The 24,312-nt window shown below is 59.1% G+C and overlaps 1 protein-coding gene across 1 annotated transcript in view; it reads right to left on the bottom strand.

Annotated features, from left to right (window-relative positions):
* Positions 1 to 5,244: 5,244 nt before the first annotated feature.
* PDXK (pyridoxal kinase) overlaps positions 5,245 to 24,312 on the bottom strand; it is a 31,124-nt gene continuing 12,056 nt past the window's right edge. Inside the window, exons 2-11 of the mRNA XM_019963561.2 lie at positions 22,854 to 22,908; positions 19,208 to 19,312; positions 18,573 to 18,656; positions 17,790 to 17,836; positions 16,195 to 16,280; positions 15,083 to 15,128; positions 12,982 to 13,093; positions 11,949 to 12,085; positions 10,828 to 10,894; positions 5,245 to 10,569 (exon numbers count right to left, since the gene is read on the bottom strand). Coding sequence (XP_019819120.1) covers positions 10,457 to 10,569; positions 10,828 to 10,894; positions 11,949 to 12,085; positions 12,982 to 13,093; positions 15,083 to 15,128; positions 16,195 to 16,280; positions 17,790 to 17,836; positions 18,573 to 18,656; positions 19,208 to 19,312; positions 22,854 to 22,908 — 852 coding nt within the window. The 3' untranslated portion in view covers positions 5,245 to 10,456. The remainder of the gene's footprint in view (positions 10,570 to 10,827; positions 10,895 to 11,948; positions 12,086 to 12,981; positions 13,094 to 15,082; positions 15,129 to 16,194; positions 16,281 to 17,789; positions 17,837 to 18,572; positions 18,657 to 19,207; positions 19,313 to 22,853; positions 22,909 to 24,312) is intronic.

The following is a 24,312-nucleotide window of genomic DNA, read 5'->3' as shown; positions in this document are numbered from 1 at the left end:
GTGTGCTGGGGGTGACAAGGTTTTGACACTAGAAGAGGTGGTGGTTGCAAACCATTGTGAATGCACTAAACACACTGAAGTGTACACTGTCAAATGGTAAACAGACTTTGCTGCCAGTCCACCGGCTCAGACTCCACACTTATACTGTAGGGACCACAGGTTTGATCCCTGGTCAGGAAACTAAGTTCCCACATGTCACGCAGGGCTGCCAAAACTAAGTCAATTAAAATTTTTTTAGAAAGAGGGAAGCTACTTTAAAAAATAAATAAAATAAAAAGAATAAATACAATGGTAAAGTGTATGTTGTGTGAGAAATAAAAGTGTATGTTGTGTGAATCACACCTCGGTAAGAAATTGACAAAAATGCCAACAGGACACCAGAGGCAGTCTGGGCAGGGTGGCAGAGGATTTCAGGGACTGCTGGGGGGTGCTCTCTCATTGCCCCCAGACCCAGTGTCCCCACCAGCCGTAGGTGCTGACCTAGTGGACACCCCTGCTCTCTGGCCCCCTGCACCTGCTTCAGGGACCCCCAGGGACACCTGGGCCCTGCCTGATCCAAGGATATCCTCTCCAGCCAGTCTCTCACTCAGCCCCAGCCCCTAACGGTCCCCCACCGGGAAGAGAATCTGCCCGGTCCCTCTCTGCACACGTGCAAAGGGCCCCTCCTTTGCACCCACCCTGAGTAGCCTCTGTTTCCCGGACCAGACTGAGGCTTGTGCCCTGGGGAGACACAGACACGGTGGCCCTCCCCACCCCCACCAGCCGGCACCCCAGTCCTCAAGCTCTCCAGACAGGGGGGAGCCCCTCTGGGTGGGCAGGCATCTTCCCCTCGCCCCACCCCAGTCCTCAAGCTCTCCAGACAGGGGGGAGCCCCTCTGGGTGGGCAGGCACCTTCCCCTCGTCCCACCCCAGTCCTCAAGCTCTCCAGACAGGGAGGAGCCCCTCTGTGTGGGCAGGCACCTTCCCCTCGCCCCCCTTCCCCATCCTCTCTTAGCAGCCCTTGGGGGCTTCTTCCTCCCCTGTGCCCAGAACTTTGGGGCAATGCTTGGAGGTTCTGCCGCCCGGGTCCCCAGACTGCTGAGTGGCCGGCCCCTGTGTGATGTGGAGGCTGTGTCCCTGCTGGGGGTAGGTGGAGGGGAGTGTGGGACCGTCCAGGCTCAGCTCAGAGAGAGCAGCCCGCGGGCACAAGCTCTCTGAGTGCCCTGGGAACTCAGGGTCTCTGCTGACAGATGAGGTCCAGCAGGTGGGGCTTGTGCCCTGCAGACAGCTGTGGCCGTGGCCATCTGTCTCATCCAGCTGGAGTGTCCAGGGGGCCCTAAGCGAGGGGCTCCAGGGCTTCAGAGCTTCCTGCTTCTTAACCGCCCCCACAGCACAACCTGGTCAGGAGTCTTGTCTGGGCACAGTCGTGATGGACTCTGCCGAGCTGAGTGTTTGTGTGCCAGACCCCCTACTGGCAGGGGCAAGAGTGGACAGCAGGGCAATCGGGACCCCTCTGTAAGGGAGCTTATGATGTTGTGGGTGACCAGACACTGATGGCTTCCCACCTAGATCCGACCTCCCCACCTGCCCTGAGGAAACGAGGACTGTATAATTGGGACGCATGAAAACCCACACTTCCCAGACTCCTTTGCAGCAGGCGTGGTCACAACTGGTGAGTCCCAGCAGGTGGGACTCAGGCACAGCCTGATCAAGGGGCTGCCACAGGGCCAGAGTCTGCAGCAGCTGGCGTGGTTTCCCAGAACTCCTCTCCCAGGAAGCTCTCTGTGACCACAGGGACCGGCATGTAGGTCCACTGGCGTAGGGGGAGGTCCTGAGGGCCAACTAGAGGACACGGCTCCTCAGGAGTCTGGTGCCTGCCCTGGCGAGGCGGGTGGAGAGGAGCGGAATTGCTGGGCCCCTTTGGTGGAACCTGACCACGTCTGCCCTCCTTCTCCTCACTCTTCCCCGTGGGGATGCCCCCCTTTGCCGCCTTTAAGGATAAATCATCAAGGAGCACACACAGGAAGGGCTGCCTGGTGGCTGGCCTGGCCAGGCCCTCAGGCTGCACGTGGCCCTGAGCACTCAGAGGAGGAGGACGAATTACAGCCCCGCCCAGTACACAGCTGTCTGTGGATATGGTGGCCTCCTGGCCATCGAGCAGGTATGCCTGACAGGGTCTCTGTGGTGAGGGCATGATGGGCTTTTCCAGAGGAAGCAGGCCAGGGGCTCAGACACAACATATGCCCCCAGGAGCCCAGACCAGGCCAGGGCACTGCTGGGTGACCCACCAGCAGCCAGCTCAGCAGTCCCGGGCAGTGTTTGCCCCAGAAGGTCTTTGTTTGGATGGGTGGGTGGGTGGGGGGCAGCCAGAGATTTAAGGGGGTGAAGCTTGGGGAATGAGCAGTCTGGCCTCCTCCCTGGGTGGAGAGGCACAGCTTCTTCTTTTTTTTTTACTTTTTTTTTTTTGAGGCACAGCTTCTAACCGGACTGGAGTGTTGTGGGAGGGAAGAGGGGAACTCAGCCGATTGTGTGGGTTGGGGTAAGCCTGAGACCTGAAGGGCAGAGGGGCGGAGACCTGGCAGGGCTAGCCCTGGGGGCCCTGGAGGATGCGGTCAGGTTGGAGCCGCATACCTGGCCGTGAGGTGGGGAGGCTGGGCTGCAGCCCTGACCCCTTTGCTTTGGGCCAGTGGCCAATCTGTGTTTCAGGGAGCCTCTCAGCAGAGCTGGGACCTTGGTTTATAGAGGCAGCTCTCCAGTTCCCACCTGTGTCTTCTCATGGGCTTCTTTCCTCAGTCTGAGGTCTTAGGGCCCCCATCCCAGGGTGATCTCATTTAACTGAACTGTATCTGCAAAGACCCTATTTCCAAATAAGGCTGCATTCACAGCCAGGGCAGGGGGCTGGGGCGGGGGGCAGCAGTTAGGATAGACACTCTGGGGACACAATTCAACCCACAACTGAAGTCACAGATGGCCCACATCAGCAGATGTTCTTCTGTTGTAGCTAACATACTGCACCCAGCCCTGTCTCCCATCCCAAGACTCCCACCCACCTGGTGCTCCCCATGTCTGCTGGCACCCAGGAGCTGGTCCTGTGCTCCCAGGGCATGTAGGGCCTTCCTAGCAGCCCAGGCTGTGCTTCCTTCTCCACTTGGTTGAAACCTGCCTGGTGATGGGCCTGGAGCAAAGGAGGCAGTGGAGGCCCACCCGAAAGGAACCAGCGTCAGCACCCGCCTCAGGTGTGTGACTGTTGCTTGCTCTCCAGATGAGGGAGCTGAGTTTCCGCAAAGGCGCAAAGGAAGGGTAGTGGTCTGCTGCAGCATGGGGCATCCGGATGAATTAGGCGTTGGGCTCAAGACCCCAGGTGCATCCTTCAGGCATCCCTATCCCAGGCTTTGAGGCCCTCTCCTCCCCTGTGAGGACCCTACTTTCAATGCACTGGGTTTCCCAGGTGGCTCAGTGGTAAAGAACCTGCCTGCCAATGCAGGATATGTGGGAGATGCAGATTCAGTTCCTGGGTCAGGAAGATCCCCTGGCAAAGGAAACAACAACCCACTCCAGTATTCTTGCCTGGAGAATCCCATGGACAGAGGAGCCTGGTGGGCTACAGTCCATGGGGTTGCAAAGAGTCAGACATGACTGAGCGACTTAACAACAATCAACTTTCCACGCTATCCAACAATCGACTTCCCATGCAACCCACAGTCTCTGTTTCCAGGGCTGCCAGGCGCATCACTCGCCTGCCTCCTCATGCGTCTGCTTCCCTCAGCATCTCGTCAGAACACCAGGTACCAGATTGAGCCCCACTCTGCTGCAGTGTGACCTCATCTTAACTAGTACATCTGCAAAGACCGTGTTTCCAAATGTCACACTCTGAGGTTCTAGCGGACCTTTTTGGAGGACACCATTGATCTGGGGGAGACAGCTGTCAAAGCTAAACTTAAACATCCTCTTCAGGGTTGCTACCTTCATAACAAGACCCTGAATTTTCATTCAAAGAGGGCAAACTGAAATGTGAATTGATCTCCGTGAAACTTTTAGGAAAGGGGGCGAGGGATGGATGGAGGGAGGGAAAAGTGCCTTCTCTCCTCTCCCTCTCCTCCCTCTCCCCCCACTCCAAGGTCACACACAAGTGCCACACCCCAGGGAAAGCAGAGCAACAAGACAGAAGGGGCTGGGGCCAGCCTTGTGCTGGCTAAGACCCTGCTGCAGGGGCCAGCCTGAGTCTGCACCTTATGGGGAATTTATTCAATGCTGTAATTTAGGCAGAATTTCAGACAGGATGAGACTGTGTGGCTATGATCCCAGAAGCCCTGGGAAAGCTCCCTGCAATGCACGCCCTAGTGCCCGAATCCTATGGATGTACCCTACACAGCAAAAGGGACTTTGCAGATGCGTCTTAAAATGAGGAGTTGGTCTTGGAGTAGCCAGGTGGGCCCAGCGTCATCACAGGGTCTCCATGAGAGGGAGGCAGGAAAGTTAGTGTGAGGGAGACTGAAGAGGCTATGCTGCTGGCTCTGAAGGTGGAGAAGGAGCCGTGAGCAAAAGGGTGCAGGTCCCTCTAGAAAGATGGAAAAGGCAAGTTAGAGATTCTCTCTGGATCCCCAAGAAGGAACCAGAGCCGCCCACCCATTTTCAGACATCTGACATCCAGGCTGTGAAAGGATAAATCTGCGTTACTGCAAGCCCCTCGATTGGTAGAAATGTGTTACAGCAGCCACGGGATCGGTGTCCCAGCCTCAAGGGCCACACTGGGCTGGTAGAAGGGGATTTGAGAGGTGGAGTCAGAAGTGCTTCAGACAAGACCCCGTATCCTTGCCCACCTTCTTCCTGCCCGTCCGATGGAGCCTGGTGCTGCCTGGAAATGACCCTCGGACTTATTTACAAAGGTGTCAGTAGATGGCAGGGAGAGCAGGTACCGGCCGGGCTCACAAGACCAGTGCTGTCACCAACAAGACCTGAAGGAAGCAGGAAGGAGCGTGAGGCTTGGCCAGTGACCAGAGCTGCTCCTCAGAATCAGGCAGGAGGGGTCAGGAAAGAGACCTGCAGTCTCTGATCCTCAGCCCAATCCCGGGGGAAGCCCAAGGGCCTGGAGCCCACTGCCTGGAGCATCCAAACAAGCCCTGCCCCCACTTCCCGGGCAGAAAACAGAGAGAAAACAGAGAGGGCTAAAAAAAAAAAAAAAACCAGAGAGGGTTAGATGGATAGGACCTCTGGCCACAGGGGAACGAAGCTCCTCTGGGAAAAAGAAACCACACTTCAACAGCATCACCATGAAAATATTTATTTGTGATAATCATAAGTCAGTAAGACCAGAACAAACAGACACAGCCTCGACAGCGCTGCAAGGGGTTTATGTTTAAAACACATCCACAGGCGCACAGTAGGTGGGGCTGGCAAGTAGAGCACAGGGCTAGTGAAGCCGTCGCCGGAACCGCAGGGAGCCCCTCTGGTCCCAAGGTTGTATCATTTCCCCCAGCTTCTGGAAGGACAGGGTCGGCACCAACTGGCCTGAGTCAGAGCCTCAGTCCTCCTGCGGGTCCAGGTTTGTAACCGTTATGGGAAATCCCAAGTGAAATTCTACAAGTATGCAGCTCTGAAGCCAAAAACATTCAACACGCCACCCACACACCTTATCCTTCAGGGGCTGCGTGAAGAATTCACTTCCACCTCCCCAGCCTCAACACTGACGCCTCCCATTACCAAGACAATGGTCCCAGGTATTATGCAGAAACGCACAAATTGCCTCTATCCCCTCTTCACTCTTTGGGGCACACTGGGGGCACTGCTGCCAGGCTCATCCATTCCCTTCGTCTGTCCCTCCTCCATCCTGGTCATGACCCACACTCACCTTCCTTGTGCCAGAAGCTGGGGGCTGTGTGAGAAAGCAACAGTGGTCCCGAACCCGCTGACCCAGCTCTGTATCCTTGGCTGCATGAGGACCAAGACCCCTGTCTGGGGGGCTCCCGAGCAAAGGGCGCGAGGGCGGTGTGCCCCCTCTGTTTGGGCGGAGGGCAGCTCTCGCAGGACTGCGCTGCCCCCGGCCAGACTGAGTGGCCCATGGCATGTCCTTCCACGCGTGTTTCCTGCTGCAGAAAATTGGGCTGCTGAGGGGCCAGGAGTGTCCTTCACTGCAACCCTGGAGCTTGGGGCCCCTCCCTGAGCACAGGGCTCTGCTCGGCTCTGACAGTGGCGAGCTTTAAAAACGCCTGTTTACTCTGCCAGGAGTTAAAAAGAAAATTCTTAAAAGAACTTTCCATTCATATAAAGTTTTAAAATATTCCCTAAGCCAGACCTAAAATCACTTGCCAAATGACCAAACGAACACACCCTGTTGTGAGCAAAGACCTCTAGTAAAAGGCAGGAATGTAGCTTGTAAGACAACGTTTCTTGATCGGTGTCTTTGCACATTAAGAACAAGACGTCTTGCACCAAGAATGAACTGCAGGAGTCCAGGGGAAGACAGGAGCTAAGGAGAGCTCAAGGTTTTAGGAACTGGGACCCTGGGCCATGTGGCAGACTCACTCAGGGCCCCCTCCCCATGCAGCGAACAGACTACAAACCCCGGTTCTGGTTCCGATCGCCAGACAGGAGAGCCCCTGAAGAAACATCCCTAGAAAGGTGGCAGCTGTGTTGCATCATGGGGTGGGGGGGCTTGTGGCAGGGTGGGGTAGGGGAAGGGGGAGTGGGATGGTCGGTGAGCTGCAGGATCTGTGCCCTCACTGCCCCCTGCTGGCAGAGACCAGAAGCAAGGTAGGCCTCAAACCAGTGTGAAGTCGCTTTAGTAGTGACTCTGTGCGACCCCATGGACTGTAACCCTCCAGGCTCCTCTCTCCATGGGATTCTCCAGGCAAGAACACTGGAGTGAGTTGCCAAGCCCTTCTCCAGGGGATCTTCCCAACCCAGGGATCGAACCTGTGTCTCTTACATCTCCTGCACTGGCAGGCGGGCTTTTTACCACTAGTGCCACCTGGGAAGCCCTCCGAAAACAACAGAGCTGTCTACAAAAGCAGGCTCCTGCTCAGGATGCTCATGGCTGCAGAAGCAGACACAGACTCAGGCACGGCAGCTCTGCACAAGGCTGCAAGGCCACACGTGTGCAGCTCTCAGTCCCTGCTTGGTGGGGGACCAGCCTGACGGCTCTCATGGGCAGATCTGGAGAACACTGCAGGAGGGGGGCGGACCCTTCTGGGGAGAAGACATGCTTCCTGACCAAGCAGGCCCAAGTTCAAGGCTTCCTGGCCTCGAGCCATAGACCTGGGCTCCCAGACGGAGAAGGCCCGCCTTCCCGAGGGCCAGGGGTCCCTGAGTGCCCCCTGGCACATCCACCTGCCGCCTCCCTCAGTAGACACAGGAGTCAGCTCTCCAGGGAGTCAGGATGCAGACAGCTACTCGGGGTGATGAGAAGGGAAGCCCCCACCAGCTGGGCAGCGGGAGGTGGTGTGGACCCGAAATGGGTGGGCCTGGGATCTCAGAACTGAGTCTGAGGGCCACATGGCTGCCACCCAGACTCAGAAAGCCGGGACCATGTGGCAGCGGCCCTGTGGGCAGATACCACTCTGCTCCTCAACACACTCCCCTCCTTCTGGCCCAGGCAGGTGCTGAGGGGTCCTGAGCAGACCCCTCCCCACCTCAGAGGGAGACCTGAGACCAGGCGGGCAGCCAGGGCGGGTTATTCTGGCATGGAGCACAGCCCAGTTCTGTGGTCACAGGCACTGTGATTCACAAATATGGGCCCCGCTGCCTCAGGCAGGTGGTCCCGAGAGGGCGTGTGCACAGTGCGGTCCAGGGGCCTCCAGACAGAACAGTGTCCTCTCCTCTCTGGTGTGAACTGACGAGCGAACAGGAGGTCCGAGCAATGAGAAGGTCAGGAGCCCCAAGACAGGCTCAGCCACTGCGAAATTAAACACACTCTGAAGACTGGGTCTGACAAATTTAAGGATAACAGAGCATTGTTTTCCACAATCGCCGACACTTCTCACAAAAACAGCACAGGCTAGCCTGGTTACCTCTGCAGGACATGGCACTGATTCAAGGCTGGCTGAAGAAGAAGGACCATGTTTTGTAATCTGTCTCCAAGGTCTCCAGGAGAAGGTTTGAAATCTACACCCTGGGAATAAGCAAGCCATTCAGGGCCAATATAGCTCTCATCTTAAATTACTATTTTTTGTTACTCAACTATATAGAAAGTAAAAAAAATAAAAAGGTTTATTCTAACTTGGACCCAAACTGTATGAGAACCCACTGCTGCTGGGCACGGGTAAGTTCTGGATGGGAAATTCCGAAGAGACAGCCAGGACCTCTGCTGTCATCACGACAGATGGACTAGGTCCCCAGGGAAAGGAGCCTGCGATACACAGGTTCAGCAACATCACGACAGAGTGCACTTTGCTTGCATGGGGAGGTCGGAGGTGGTTCTCACAGAAGGTATGGGTCTCTCTGTGGGTCCCGAGCACCCCAGACACTCCCAGGAGCCCCAGTTTCCTTCTAGTGCCCCAGCCTTTCCTCACAGCTGTGGCTTCATGGTTCAAGGAGACAGAAGAGCTCACGGTTTTACCGGTGGAACGGTTCTGATTGTTCTGTGTATGATACTGAGAATTAAGAGCTAAACCCACAGTGGGGGCCAGGACCAAGAAGCACACTGTTTGCCAAGTGCATTTTTCTTTAACTTCACGGTGCGCACAAAACAAGCTGCTACCCCCAACACCAGGTTTTCAGGGCGGGTTTTTACCATCTCGTTGAGATAATCAAGTTTCTTGCTTACAAGTGTAAGTCATCTTACACGTGCTCTCCCTAAGTTTTTTTTTTTTAAAACAGGAAACAGAAAGAAAGAAAAAAAAAGATTTCCCACGGGCTGGCGGTGCGGCCATCTCTGAGCTCTAGTTGGCATTGACCGTCTTTTCCATGAAAGGCTTCGTGAAGGCCAGAGCCCTGTGGGACTATGGTGGGTCCCTGGCTGCCCTACTCGGGGGCTGTCCCCCGCCAGGTCTTCCTGCTCCTCCTAGGCCAGCAGGCCTTGCAGGGACCAGGAACCAGGACAAGGACATGTGCCCTGACCCACTGACCCACTGGTCACTGCAGGGAGCTGAGAACCCTGACCCTGTACACAGAACTAATGCCCGAGTTACAACATTCAGAACATGAGCGGAGTGGGGGAGAAAGACGAGAAGGGGTGCACAGAGTCCAGGGGAGACCAGCCTGCCTTCATCCGGGGGCATCTTCAACACAGGGAAGAAGGCAGTCCTGAGGCGGTGAGCATCCTGGAGACACAGGCCCAGCCTCAGGAGGGTTCCTGCCTGTGGGGCCGGGGCTGCCCTAGGAGAGCCTGCTTCCCCAGGGATGCCCATCTGGGCCCCGACATCCTGTAGTCTCCCTGCTTTCCTCCAGGCTGTGGGCTTCCGAGAGATGCAAACCCCGCAGGTCCCGGAATTGGGGGTGGGCTCTGAGCATGGGGACACCCTGCCAGGATCCACGCCCGGGGAGGGTCCTCAAAGTTCTGGGCGGGAGCCGGGGAGGTCACCCAAGCAGCGGACGACAGGACTGGTGTCAGGGCTTGGGCCCCACCCACGGTGGGGAGGAGCGGAGCTGCGCCTTGCTTCCTGGCACCTGGCGGGCACGGGACAGAGCAGCAGGGGAGCCGGGGCAGGGGGACAAGAGAACTGGGGGTGGGGTTGCACACACTAGCGGGGGGCGGGGCAGGAGCCCACCTTCGCCTTCTGGACACATCTGTCACCAGCAGTGGGCGGCAAGTACACAGCATGTGACCGACTGGCTCGACCGTAAGGAGCCCGAAGACCCACAGGCGCCCTCAGCCACACACCAGCCTCTGTCCCGTGGGGGTGCCTAGGGACGCTGAGTTACACGGCTGGCCCCCTCCCTGAAACACGAGAGATGTGCAGATTTCCGGGGTCTTGGGAAGGTCCCCGCCAAAGTGACTGTGCAGCGTTTGTGCGTCCGAGCTTCAGGAACTCGTTCATACCAAGAACAGAAGCGGAGACCCTGAAACCCCCAGGGGCTGCCCTGCAGCAAAGCAAGAGGCAAAACATTCTGAACGGGGAACACAGAAGGAGAGCTCAGAGCAAGGATAAAGACATTTACATCACTTTTTGGACATGAACACTAACCCCGACTCGCTGCGAGAGGCGGACACTGTGGTCTCCCTGGGCCCCGCGCTCAGGAAGGGGACACGCCATGTGCCCCAAGCCAGCCCAGGGCCCAGAGACCTGAACACGGAGCTGGTTTTCCAGGAACCTTGGGGGAGGGGAGCTGGGGGTCCCAAATTACAAATCTCTGTGATCATTTTGTTATTTTTAAAAAGCACGACTGGCACATTTTCACAATTAAGACCAGTGGATGCTGGACACTCACGAAAGAAAACAAATACCAAGTTTCAGTCACACCTCTAAGGCAGACATTTTTCACAAGGTCGGAAACGGAGACACCTAACGCTGGGCGTGACGGAGGCGGGTCCGCGCGGCTCTCACAGCACCGTGGCCTGGACGACGATCTCGGGGCTCTCGATGTCCTTCTTGCTCTGCACCATCCTCAACTCCAGCTGGGCAGGGCTGGGTTTCACTCCTTCCCCAGACTTGGCTGCAGGACAAGCAGAGCATTGACGACAGGGCCGGGGCCGGGGGGGAGAGTCATTCCGAATTTCTCTCTTCCTTCCCTTTGCCTTTGGGGTGAGCCCCAGCGCTCATCCCTGAGTGTCCATCTCTGCAGGGATAGACATGCTGCTCCACCGTGCTGCTCCTCCCCAGCCCTGACGGCCTCGGCCAGGGGGACAGCGGGAGCCTCGGCCTGCATGACGCCGCCCCACACCTTTGCCGCCCGCCCGCCTGCCAGGTCTACCTTTTGCACACTTGATGGTCCGCTGCAGAACATGGTGCATGGCTGACACGGTCTTCTCACAGGCTACCTGCAGGGAGGGGAGGACACTGAGTCCTGCCCACACGGGGCGCTCTGCCCCCAACCCCCATGTTGCCCGAATGGACACAGCCCACCAACAGGGCGCTGGCTCCACGATCACACACTCCTCCAACCAGGAGAGCCGAGCAGAGGGGACTGTGTGCTGAACAGACCACAGGCAACCGTCAGGACTGCCTGGCACGTGGTAGGTGCCTAATAAGCATTTCAGGAATCCATCTATTATAGAGAACGTACACAGGAAAGAGCTCCTGCCCCCAGGCTGGCCAGAGTCCCTGTGTGCTGGCCTTGCCAAGTTAAAGACAGGGTTCAGCAATGCCGGGTAGGCAAGTGGACTCCCTCCCCGACAGCGGGATCTGGGCTGAGCTGAACTCAGGCTCGGCAGAGGGCGGCCCCAAGAGGCCTCGGTCTAGGCATCGGGCTTCCAGTTGACCGTGAAGCAGGTCTGAGCTCACCCTCTGCCCTCCAGGGAGGAAGGAGGAAGAGAAATGGAAGAATGTTGGCTTGGAGTCACAGCACTCACCCAAGCCTTGCGGGTGATGGGAAGGGCCCTGTCCCACCCTGCATTTCGCAACACCAAGCGGGTCACCCAGCCATGCTGACCACCGAGGAGGGTGCACACAGGCCCCCAGTGAAGGAGGGCAGTGCAGAGGGAGGTCAAAAGACACAGTTGTGTCGCCTCCGCCTGACCACGCAGCATGCAGCAAGGGCGCCATTCCCCAGGTTACCAACCCAGTCTTGCAACCGCTCGCCTGGCCAGCACACAGGGGCACTGCGGACATTCACACACTAAGTTGGGGGAGGGACAGACAGGGGACATTCCGTAGGAAGAGATGGGTCTCCAGCAGGTCTGACCGCAGGGACTGCGTTCTGGGATGTCCTGCCCCTGGATTTCCCTCCCGGGATGCTTTTGGACCTTGAGTTGCTGAGGCCGCAGCTCCCGTGTCTCCACGAAGCCCGAGATTTCACTGGGTTCAGGACCTCCCGTGAGTTGGCCCGGCCAACTCCAGCATCTTAACGTGCTGTCCCCTTTACACCCCACTGACCTTGAGGTTGTTGGGGTGCTTGTGTGTCCACGCCAAGAGCATGGCAGCGAAGAGGTCCCCGGTGCCCACAAAGACCGCGTCCACCTTGTGCATCTCCATGCGGATGCGCTGTGTCACCATAGAGCCGTCGGGAGCCCCTGGGGGGAAGAGTCCAGCATCTGGGGCCCCAGATCCTCGGCCGGCAGAGGCCCTGCAGTGTGGCCTGGGAACTGGCCAGCCCTCCCCTGCACAGTGTCGGGGGCTCGGCCAGCCTGGATCCCCATGCTCCCCAGTGACCGCCCATCCCAAGTGAGAAAGTGAGGGACTGGGGCCCCAGAGGGCTACACAGTCAGAGCGGCCTGTGGGGGGACAGTGCACAGCCTGAAGACGAGGGGCCAGCACATGCCAGGCTGGTGCAGCAGGAGCCGCAGGAGATCTAGAGTTGTAGGGACCACGTGAACTGGCTGAAGTGGGGGCGCGTGTGCAGGCCTGTGTGCATGAGTATCTATGAGTATAAGTGTCCTTTTGCACAGACAGAAAGCCACGCATGTGGGACTGCTCTCTGGGCCAGTGAGGTGACCCCAGGCTTCTGTCGTTTTACGCTGTGGCAGCCGCATAATTAAAATACTGACACGGCAGAGTGTGAGATGAACTCCCAGTGATGTCAACACCAGGACCAGCTCCGAGGTCAGGTGGGGTGAGGGTGGGGAGACGCCTGGTTTCCCTAGCAGCTGGGCTCCAGCTGGCTGGTCCCCGTGACTCTGGAGTCTCTAAGAGGGGACGCTATCCGATACTGTGCTACCAGCTTGGCAATGGACACGGAGCACTGAGTGGTGACCCTGGGAGAGTGGTCAGCACCCCACGCTCACTGGATCCCAATTCACAGAAACCTCTCCTGATTCTGTTTCCAATCTGGTCTTGGGAGAAGAAAGGTGTTGGGAAAAGAAAGCTGGCCACTGCCAAGTCAGGCAGGATTTTCTTTCCACTGAACCCAGCCTCGGAAGCCTCAAGGGACCTGCAGCAGGAGGGAGCACAGCGCCGGGTGGGGACCTACGTGTCCTCTGGCTCCCCAGAGCCATCAGGTAGTCACTGCCCCTCGGGGACAGCAGGTCCGAACTGGTGATGACCACTGTGTCCGGGCCCATGGAGTGCAGCATATCCATCACCTGCCGGACACAGGGAGCGCATTAGCCACGCCTCTGCCACAGCCAGGGAGCTGCCCCCCACCGCCCCCTCATACCCTTCAGACTCTTAGAGTCTGGATGGGAGGGAGGCAGAGGCTGAGAATGTGTGAGCCACACCCTGGCCTCGCCCAATGCCCTCCCCGTCGCCCAGCACTGACCGCTTGGCCAGGTTATAGCGGTATCCCAGTTCCCCACCCCCACCCTGAACTTCAAGTCCAAGGGTGCAAGCCTGTTGGCCCCCACCCTGCACGCCACCTGTGCCCAAACCCTGGAGGAGTGAGCCAACCCACCAGGCCATGGTCCTCCCGTCTTCCCTCACCAGGGCTCTGGGGTGGCAGGAGCCACGCCCGGCAACCCCCAAGCAACAGTAGATTCCACCCCGTCCATCCTGGGAAGCTTCGAACTCATCTTTTATTCATTCAACAGACACACACCCCCTCCCTCCCCAGAAGCACACGCACTGGGGGCACCGTGTGGCAAAGTGCCGCTAAGCCAGAGTGGATGGAGGGGAGTGGGCGGGGCTCGTGCCAGGTGGGAGGAGGCGACAACTACTGAGCCAGGGCCTGCGGCAGGGGAGGCCGCCAGCCAGAGGGTCGTGTCCTAATGAGGAATGGACACCCTGTCTTCCCCATGCTAATGCCTCAGAGCAGCGCGGGTTAGCCCGCGGGTGGGGGCCTGGCCAAGCAGACTCTGGGAGACGAGTCCTCTGCCACACACACACACACGTGTGCACCCAGAGCACACCCATGCACATCCATCTGCATGCACCTGTCTGCATACTCGCAGACACACAACACATGCACATACCCCAAATGTACGCATACTCTCCCCATACACTACACGTACACAGCCTGAAGGCACGCACAGGATCACAGCACCACAAGGGGGCATGCCGTCAACACAGCACCCCTGCACCGGGTACCAGAAATGTCCTCTAGTTCCCAAGGCGGGCCAGTGAGATGGGGTCATCCTGACACCCCTGGCCACTCAGAGCAAGACCCTCAAAGCAGCGAAGGGGCTCCTCCCACCCCACTCTTCTGTCCCAGCGAGCCCTCTGCCTATTGGGGAAACACACACACACAGCCACGGGTCCAGGTGTGACCACAACTGGCCGTCACCAGCTCTGACCCAGGGCCCTGGATCCTTTGAGTGTGTTTCCTGGGCTGTGAAGTAAGCACAGCCTCTGAAGAGGCCCAGACATGAAAGGTATGAGGCCCTGGAGGCCCTGGAGGCCCTGGTGCTCTGCACACTCAGCCCAGGGGTGGTAACCCCACCTAAGGCGGAATCCTGGCAAGAGGCCTATGGACCTGAGCAAGTTCCGAGGGAAGGCTGAAAAGAACTCTGATGAAATCTCACCCAGGGCTGCAGGGAGGCCCAGCCCCTCCTTCCTGTATGGACTCCAGAAATCCCAGCCAGCCAGCCCCCGAGGGACAAATCCATCCTGTGCAAAAAATCTTCACCCTCATTGTGTGCACACACCCCCACGCACTCTCACATGTGCACACGGATGGGACACACCCTGTAGATACACACAGAGACTGGGGTGATGCCCACAAGCCCGGGAACGCGAGGACTGCCAGTCACCTCCAGAGGGTGGGGGACAGGCCGGAAGGGATTCTCCTGCAGGACAGACAGAACACGGCCAGCCCACCGCTCTGGCCTCAGGGACCCTCAGAGCAAACTTCTGTTGTTCTAAGGCACCCTGTCTGCAGCCCTTTGGGACGGCTGCCCTGGACCCTCCTGTGGGGACAGCTGTGATGAGCAGTGCATGCATCCAGACCCAGCAGGCACTAGGCTGTCCATGACCAACAAGTGGCTGAAACAGCATTTACAACGTGCCCCGGCTGGCTGATGGGAAGCTGGATGCTGGCCACGAGGGCACCCATCTCCCATGCCTGAGGGCACGTGGCTGTCCACCCCACCACAAGCAGGGCTATCTGTTCCATGCCAGGTTCTGGAAGGTCTCTTTACCTCTAAGGCTTCTTCCTGGGTGTGGATCTTTCTCCCAGTCAGCAACCTGGAAGACAGACAGGCACAGGTGAGCCACTGCTTCCCCGGAGCCCACTGTAAGAGTCCGGGGCTCTGGCGCACTGGCGACCCCTCATGCCCACTGGGAACTGACTTGGCATCTGCCAGCCATCATGGACCAGGAGGATACCATGTCTGGGGTTTGACTCATATTTCTGAGTCAGCTTTAAAAGGGACTCACAAGTCATAGCGGGTGGTGAAATGCCAGATTATGGTTGATGTTTGCATGTTAACAATGAGGAAGGGTGGCCAGGCATGATCACAGCAGAGTGCCCATGAGGGCGGCTGGCGTCCACAGTCAAACAGCTGTAACCTTGGTTGGCCATGTTTGCACAAGCCACCAACCACCAGGGATAGCTGGGCGAGCCGCCATCCCTCAGGATCGGCTGGTCCAGGTCAGGGAACCCCAGTCCCCAAGAATCCAGGAGCCCCGTCCCTATTTTAAGGGGCGGTCTCGGAGCCCGGGGGGCTGTGGCTGACAGTCCAACAGAGCCGGATGCTATGGGAACCCACCCACTGCAGCGCTTAGCCAGCCCCACGGCCCGGGAGCCTACTTGTCACTCCCTGGACACCTGGCTCCCCCAGTCATCAGGGGGTGGTGGGGCTGGGCATCCAAGGAAGACCACTGGACAAGGACACTGGGCAGAGGGGTCGGCACAGTCCTTTCAACCTCATGTGGAGATTTAGGACATGGGCTTCAAAGCTCCAGGGGCGGCCTGCATCAGCTGCTGTGGGCTCTCCATCCCGTAGGCTGTTGTCAGCCAGGTGTGTCCTTGGCTCCTCAGGGCACCTCTGTCCCTTCCTGACCCCAAGAGGTTCGGGGTCAGGAACTGTTCGGGAACACGGCTGGGGGACAGCATGACCTCAGGGAGTCGGGGTGAGAAGACTAACCACTGCGGCTGATGACCAGCACCTGCCCTGGCACTCAGGTGGGCCTGGCGGCTCCCCGACATGGGAGGACCTGCCCCACACACTGGGGCCGCTCCGGTTCGGTCCCTGTCACTCTCCCCTAGGGGTAGGGGCCTGACAGCCCCAGGTTGGTTCAGGGGACTTACTCAGCCTCGAACTGGTTTGGGGTGATGATGTCTGCGACGGGTACCACCTTCTCTCTGTAAACGGGGAGGAGGTCATCGGGGACGTACTGTGGGGAGAAGAGGGAGCAGGCTGACCCGTGGGAGCAGGGGTGGGACCTAGGGGGGAGGGGGCAGGCTGACCCGTGGGGGCGGGGGTGGGACCTAGGGGGGAGGGGGCAGGGGTGGGACCTAGGGGGGAGGGGGCAGGCTGACCCACGGGGGCGGGGGTGGGACCTAGGGGGAAGGGGGCAGGCTGACCCATGGGGGCGGGGGTGGGACCTAGGGGGAAGGGGGCAGGCTGACCCGTGGGGGCGGGGGTGGGACCTAGGGGGGAGGGGGCAGGGGTGGGACCTAGGGGGGAGGGGGCAGGCTGACCCACGGGGGCGGGGGTGGGACCTAGGGGGAAGGGGGCAGGCTGACCCATGGGGGCGGGGGTGGGACCTAGGGGGAAGGGGGCAGGCTGACCCGTGGGGGCGGGGATGGGACCTAGGGGGAAGGGGGCAGGCTGACCCACGGGGGCGGGGGTGGGACCTAGGGGGAAGGGGGCAGGCTGACCCACGGGGGTGGGGGTGGGACCTAGGGGGGAGGGGGCAGGCTGACCCACGGGGGCGGGGGTGGGACCTAGGGGGAAGGGGGCAGGCTGACCCACGGGGGTGGGGGTGGGACCTAGGGGGGAGGGGGCAGGCTGACCCACGGGGGCGGGGGTGGGACCTAGGGGGAAGGGGGCAGGCTGACCCATGGGGGCGGGGGTGGGACCTAGGGGGAAGGGGGCAGGCTGACCCGTGGGAGCAGGGGTGGGACCTAGGGGGAAGGGGGCAGGCTGACCCATGGGGGCGGGGGCAGGACAACTTAGCGGGGCTCGTGCTGCAGGGACCCCAAGGCAGGGCTGGGAGAGCCCTTCCATCCTGATGATCCAGGTCAGGTCCCCACCAGCAGCTCTCCACCCCCTCTCCATGAGGACACCATCCACTCTACCCCTGGTCAGGGGCCGGAGCCCAGGCCCACTGCCAGCTGGTGTGTCATTGGTGGGCTAAGAGTGACTTCTATGGTTTTAAATGGTCGTGGGGGGTAGGGGGGGGGAGTCGAAAGGAAACCAGTACTTTGTGACTGAAGGCAAAAGAAGGGGGCAGCACAGGGTGAGACAATTAGACAGCGTTACTGACTCAATGGACACGAGTTTGAGCAAACTCAAGGAGATGGTGATGGACAGGGAAGCCTGGCGTGCTGCAGTCCATGGGGTCGCAAAGAGTCGGACACAACTTAGCGACTGAACAACATTTTGTGACACGTGAAAACGAGCAAATTTAAACTCAAGTGCCCACACCTAAAATCTGATTAGAAAACAGCCAGGTTCATCCTTTTGCAGATTATCTGCAGCTGCTTGAGCTACAACAAGGACGCACGGCCCTAAAACCCCTGCTCTCGGGCCTCCACAGAACCCCCTCTGCCAGCCCCGCTGCTCCTTCCTGACAGGGCAGCCTTCAGGTCCGCAAGCAGCATCTCGCCCAGGCAGACACCTAGAGGGCACGAGTGCCCAGCCCCGCTGACCTCCCCTGAACACGCGGGGACGCACTAACCATGGCGCCTTCTCCGTCGCGCTGGTCTCCCATCACGGGGTCGCACACTGTGGATACAAAGTGCACCTCGTCAGCAAACCTGTGGCTGTCCAGAGGGGCCCCCAGGCTTGTCTGGTGAAGTTCCACACACGCAGCTACAACAGGCAAAGTGCACTTCCCTGGAGGCCCAGTGGTTAAGAATCTGCCTGCCAGTGCAGGAGACACGGTCAATCCCTGGTCCAGGAAGATCCCACGTGCTGTGGAGCAACTAAGCCTCTGCACCACAACTACAGAGCCCGTGCTCCAGAGCCTGGGAGCCCACGTACCGCAGCTACCGAAGCCCCAGTGCCTTACAGCCCGTGCTCCACAACAACGAAAGCCCACCGCAGTGAGAAGTCTGAGCAGCACAACCGACAGCAGCCCCCACGTGCTGCGGCGAGAGAGCCTAGGCGCAATGCCGGCCTGGCACTGCCAAAGATAAATACGTGTTTAAAAAAATAAAACGGGAAAACACAGCACCCCCATCCTCATTTTCCTCCTTACCTGGCATTTTACATTTTCTGTCGGGGCCCCACCTGGGGAGTCTCTCATCCTAACCCCCCAGGGACAGGGTGGTCTCACATACACACCCAACCTGACACTGATCACAGCCTCTCTCACGCACCCCAGACCGACACCAGATTCACGGTGAAGATGCCTTTCAGGCTCTCGTCCCTGGAGGCCCAGCTGCGATAGAGCCCAAGTGCCGGGAGGGGCAGAACATGGAGTTGGGGCACCCAGAAGGAAGAGCACCCCAGCACCTACCATACACGAGCCTGGGGTTCTGCTGCTTCAGCTCCTGCACGATGTCCACCACCATGGCCAGGAAGGACTTGTCTCGTGTGTAGCCTTAGGGAGGGACAGAGACTCTTGTCACCCAACCTTGGCAGAGGAGACACAGCGCCACCACAGCTACCTGCCTGGAGAGTGGTTGGCAGAGCCCAGATCCGCCGCCAAGACAAGCGTCCCAACTGCAGGCACCCAGGGGACACCATGGGTGAGTGGGCAGCATTTTCCTTCCTCCCCTCCACTTTACAGAGTAAGCATGTTCACATCTCACCACACGTATAAATAAACGCAACTACGTGGGATTACACACCACAGGCCAGCACGTCGCTCACGGGAGTGTTTTCATCCCTGACCTCTTCCCAACACTGTACCTGTCCCCAGCCATGGGCACGGGGACCCCGGTGTGGAGATGCGGCACAGCCAGGACCCCCAAGGTCACTACCCGGACGTGGCAGTCACGAGGGCCCCACTGAGCTCCTCCTGGAGGCGCGACCGTCCCTCCTCGCGGGTGGCAGGAGAGGGAGCAGCCGGGTTGGGGTGCTCTGGGTCTCCCCACCAGCCCACCTGGGCAGGAGGCAGGCCTGGTTTCCCGTCCACACCCCTGGGCTCACCTGTGAGCACATAGTCATACTGATTCACGCTGTTCAGCTTCAGCCCGTCGTACAGCTCCTGGAGCTCGTCTGAGTTCAGCACTTGGCCCTTCCAGTGTGAGTAGCCTGGTGGGGGTGGGGTGGGGGGGCAGAGCAGACCACGTGAGGCCCCGATGCTGCATGACGTCACCTGGGCACAGAGACTCAGCGGGTGCCCCCCAAAGCACATCCTGGGGTTGTTATCACTGAGTCGGGGACCCACCTGCCCTTCCAGTGCAGTGAGGCCCACTCGGCAGCCCCTAACGACACCTGTGCTGCCTGCGTTGCACTGACAGATGGTTCGCAGGACTGCGTGATTTCTGCCCATCCTTCAATGGGGCACCTGGGGGTGGCCCCACACGTCACGGTCCCCAGCTTTGCCAGACTCAGCTGTGTGCGTCCCCTATCCAGGCCAAGTGGCTTGAACAGTCACCTGGGCACCCTGGCAGGTAGGAGCTTCTCGCAGCCCCGCTCCCATCCAAGGTGAGCTGAAACCTATCCAAGTCTCAGGCCAAATCCCGACCGAGAGCCAGACATGAACTGGAAAGAGGCTGCAGCCTGGGTTCTTGGCCCAACAGGCACCCAGGTGAAGCCCCTACCCAGGCAGGCAGTGGGCCCTCACCTAGTCACCCACCAAGGACACCCCGAAGTCCACTCATGGCAAGTTTGTCCCTGGCGGCCCTAATGCCAAGAGGTACCCCATGAATGGATGGGTTTCTAAAGACATAAGGTAGAGCCTCGGAAGGCCTGATTTCTGCAACAACAGAGTTGAGTACCGACCACAAGTACAGGACCGGCTGTGGGCCTGGCGAAGGGGCTGCAGGGCTCTCCATGTGCGCATGGGGTGAGGGCCTGGCCGCCGCAGAGCAGCCTCTGAAAAAGCACACGGGGCAACGCCCAACAACCCATCAGCTATTCTCCAGGAAAGCATGGCCTCTGGTGGATCCCCATTCACGGGCCAGGAGGGGCAGGAGCAGGGAGGGTCCTGAGGCAAGGTGACCACCCCTCAGCAGGGTGTCCCCACAGGTTCTGGTTCTGCTCAGAGCCGGCAGCCCTGGCTGGACCCCCACAAGCGTTGCTGCCACGGAATTCCATGGTCCAGGTGGGAGGAACCAGAGTCACTCCTGACCCGTGGTTTTCCGAACATCCTTCCAGACAGGGTGGGTTGTTTGTTGTGGTTCTCGTGCAGATCTTGTGGGATCTCAGTTCCCAAACCAGGGACTGAACCTGGACACCTGGCGGTGAAAGCACCAAATCCTAACCAGTGGACCACCAGGGAATTCCCGACATCGTGGGGCTTGACCCCACCGCATGTGCACCGCGTTCTTGTCCGAGGACTGCTATGATCGAGAACCCCAGGCCTCTGTGGTCCTCGAGGCCAGAGTCCAGGATCGAGGTGTCGCAGGGCCGGCTCCTCCTCCGTCCTCACGTGGTCATCCATGTGTGTGTCTGTGTCCTGATCTCCTCTAAGGACACCAGTCAGATGGGAGCAGGGCCACCCCAGTGACCCCACTCACCTTTAACTACCTCTTTAAAGGCCTCATCTCTAAACAGTCACATTTGAGGTTCCAGGAGTCAGGATCTTGACAGGTGAATCGAGGGGACACACTGCAGTCCGTAACACGCAAGTCAGCCCCTGCGGGGTCTCAAACACCCCCCACTCCCACCCAGGAGGCCAACTTCCTAACGAGATGAGAAGGTTCAGGCTCACAATGTTCAGAGCACATCCCTGCCCGCCCTCCGCACCACCCCTCCAATTCCCGCCACAGCCCTATCTCTCCTCTCCTAACTCAGGAGACCCTTCTGAAAGATGGGCACTGGGGTCCTCCATCCATGCCGCTCAACTTACAATTTACAAATGAAAGAAACCGCGGAGGCTGACCCCAAGGGTCCCAGCTCCTTCCTGTGCACCTGATCCCGCCCCCCAGGGGGGGACACCACCAGGCTGGCAGTGGATTACAACCACAGTCACACTCTGAACTCTACCTGCTGGACGGCTGGCCTGCCTCACCCACCGACCTCCAGCCCCGTCCAGCTCCTCCCAGCCACTGCCCAAGGGCTGGGATAGCCCGTAACAGGAAAGCCCTGCTGAAGGAGCAACTGGAGAATGCTGGCCGCAGGCAGGGGCTGCCCTGGAGGGGAGGCTTAAAGTCTAAGCCAAATTGGCTCTTTTACTTTAAAAACAAAAAGAAAAAAGCAAAAAAGAGGGCGGTAAAACCTATAAGCTCTGGGGAGGTTCGCTGGACTGACAACTTCTGGGGACGCGTCCAAATGTCATTGTGCCCAGTACACTGGGGGAGCAATGGCAGGAAAGGCTGTTTACTGAGAGCGCTATGTTCTCCATCTGAACCCAGCATAGTTCCTCCTCCACTGATGTCTGTTCCCCACTCCCGCCAAGAACCAGGCACCTTTCCGCATATCTGATGCTGGGCCACCTGCCAGAGCTTCTGGGACGTTCTGTGCTCCGAGATTCCGTCTGGGTTCATAGTAACTTCAAAGAAGGGACGTGGTGACATTTCTAAGAACTGAGAGGCTTTGTCCCCCTGATGCCATTAACTCAGGGCAGGGCGGATCCGAGGCCACAGGGCCCTTGCCTGGTGTTTCAGGGGCTTTCCAAGGGCCGAGACCTCATGAATCCGAGCCAGCAATCCCACGGGCTGCCCTTGGGTCCCCGTACACAGAGACACACTCACACGGGGTCCCCGAGGCTCGGGGTCTTAATAGAGAAAGCCAGAACCTTCTCTCCTCCTAATACCATCAGGGCCCGGTGGGGTTCCTCGGCACAAGGCCTTTCGGTGCCCTCATCTCTTTGATTATAGAAAACAGCCTTCACTCGGCCTCCATGACCTTCCGAGTTCCAGTGGGTGGATTCAAGCAGTTGTTCACATTAGGGAAGGGAGGGGATGCGAGACCAGGGAGAAACAAACAGTCAAGAGCAGCCTTGGGCAAGGTCCTGTTTCTCCATCGCCAGAGTACACACAACAATGTCTCCGAGCTGTTTTTGCAGATACCGAAAGCCACTCCAGGTGGGAAAAGTTAACGATTAACCTTGGTATGCTGCCCACAAGCATGCAGACCCCAGACCAGCTGGACCTGAAGGTTGCTGATGTTGACTCTTACTTACCTCACCACCCACCCCTCAGAACAATGTCGATCTGATCGCTCCCTCTTTTACCATAAAACTTGTCACTGTCTTCCCCAAGTTGGGACACTGGGTTTTGAGGGTATGAGCCCACTGTGTCCCCCTTTGCCTAGCAAAGCAATAAAGCTCTCCCTTTCTACTTCACTCAGAACTATCTCTGAGATTCGATTTGGCACCGATGTTCAGAGAAGCAAGAGCTTGTGGCAGTGCTCCAGCCCACAGTGTCACCCAGGTGGGGGGCCCCCTGAGCAGGTGCTTGGATCACCAACCTCAGCTCAAGGAGGAAACTGGGGACCAGACGTCACGTCACCCACCTGGGTCGTCCAGCCACCAAAGCAGCTGAGCTGAGTTAAACGTGGAGCTGGCAAACTCACCCCCCACATGCTCTATTGTCTGTAAGATGAGGGGGGCAGCTCTCCGAATCTAAGGGACCACTTCCCATGCCCACACCCAGCTCTGCCAGGATGGCTGAGACCAACACCTTACCTGTGTGGTTTGAAAACTGGACAGAGTTCACCGCATCGACCTCAAACCCCAAAACCTGCAAGATGGACAGAGAAGGAACGGGTGTAAGAGAGCTGGCGGGCCTGCACTGACACATGGCAGGTGCCTGACACGGCCTGGGGCAGGCAGGAGGGTCTCCGACCTGGAGAACAGGAGGAGGGTCTCTCCAGCGCAGCCTCGGCACCCACAACTGCAGGGATGAGCATGGAGGTGATGGGGAGTGTGGGGAGCAGCCAGCCCCAAAGGCCAAGGCTCAGGGGCCATGCATGGCCCACCTGCTGGAACTGCCACCAAATGAAAATGCTCAGAGACCAGCACGGGATCCATCTGTTCAAACACTAAGAGGGCAGTCAGGCCCTCTCTGCTGAGGCCCCCACATGGATCGGATCGGGGGATGAGGCCAAGGGCTCCCACTCCCTCCCTGGGAGCCAGGCTTGTAGCCCCTGCATTCTCCCAGGTCAGCTGGGGAGAAAGGCGCCCGGCTGGGGCCCAAGATCCAGAGACAACTGCAGCCACAGACCCGCCCCCAGACAACAGGGACTCCACCCCACTGGGCCAGCCTCACTGGCCCCAGCTCAGGTCACCCAGCCATTGCTGGGGCTTGGACGCCCATCTGCGTCAGCAGCCTCTCCAGAGCTCTGGGGGCACAGCGGGTAAGGGAGGCGAGGGTGGGTTCTGGTGCCTGGCACCTGCCCGCACAAGGCTGCAGGGGCCACCTGTCTGCCCGGAAGGTCCCTCCTCTCCCGGACTCGCCTGACCCTCATCTATGCTCCCCACTTTTTACAGGAGGTCGAGATCCCGTGCTCCCTCCTCCTCTCCTGGGCTCACCTGACCCCTCTCTATGCCCTCTCTCCCTACCCCTCTTCTACACGCAGTCGAGACCCCGTGCTCTGGGGCTGGCAGCACAAAGCAGGGTCTGATGAGGAGTCACGTGTTCACCAGACACACCACTCATGACACTCTCACGAGCCCCTCACTCTGCACCCTGGCCCCGGTCCCCAGTTCCCTCCCTATGCCCAGCTAGGTCTCAGCTGGGAGGTTCACTTCCACCAGCAACCCCAGCAAAGAAGCCACACCGAGGGAAGTGAGAAGATGGCGCCCTGCAGGGTGGGGAGTGTGGCAGACAGTGTGAGGGGCCCCGGGAGTCAGGTGCTTGTCCCTGAGCTCCACTGCTGATGGGGGTGGAGGTGCCACCGCTGACCGGGGGGTGGGAAGATGAGGCTAGGGTGCGGAGACTGAGCCTCAGGACCCACTGCCGGGACCCCCATTAGACGTGGCCCCTGACCTTCGGGCATGCTCCCTCCACTGAAGATGAGAACAAAGGCCCTTTGCCATAACTGGTCCAGTGGACAGACAGTCCCTGGCTGTCCCCCACTTCCTGTCCACCAGGAACTTACCAAACCCTCCCCCCTTGACTTCACCTGAACACCAACAACTTCTG

Source organism: Bos indicus, chromosome 1 (genome assembly GCF_029378745.1).
Source record: "Bos indicus isolate NIAB-ARS_2022 breed Sahiwal x Tharparkar chromosome 1, NIAB-ARS_B.indTharparkar_mat_pri_1.0, whole genome shotgun sequence".
Taxonomy (NCBI): Eukaryota; Metazoa; Chordata; class Mammalia; order Artiodactyla; family Bovidae; genus Bos; species Bos indicus.
This window is presented reverse-complemented; position numbering and strand designations above follow the sequence as displayed.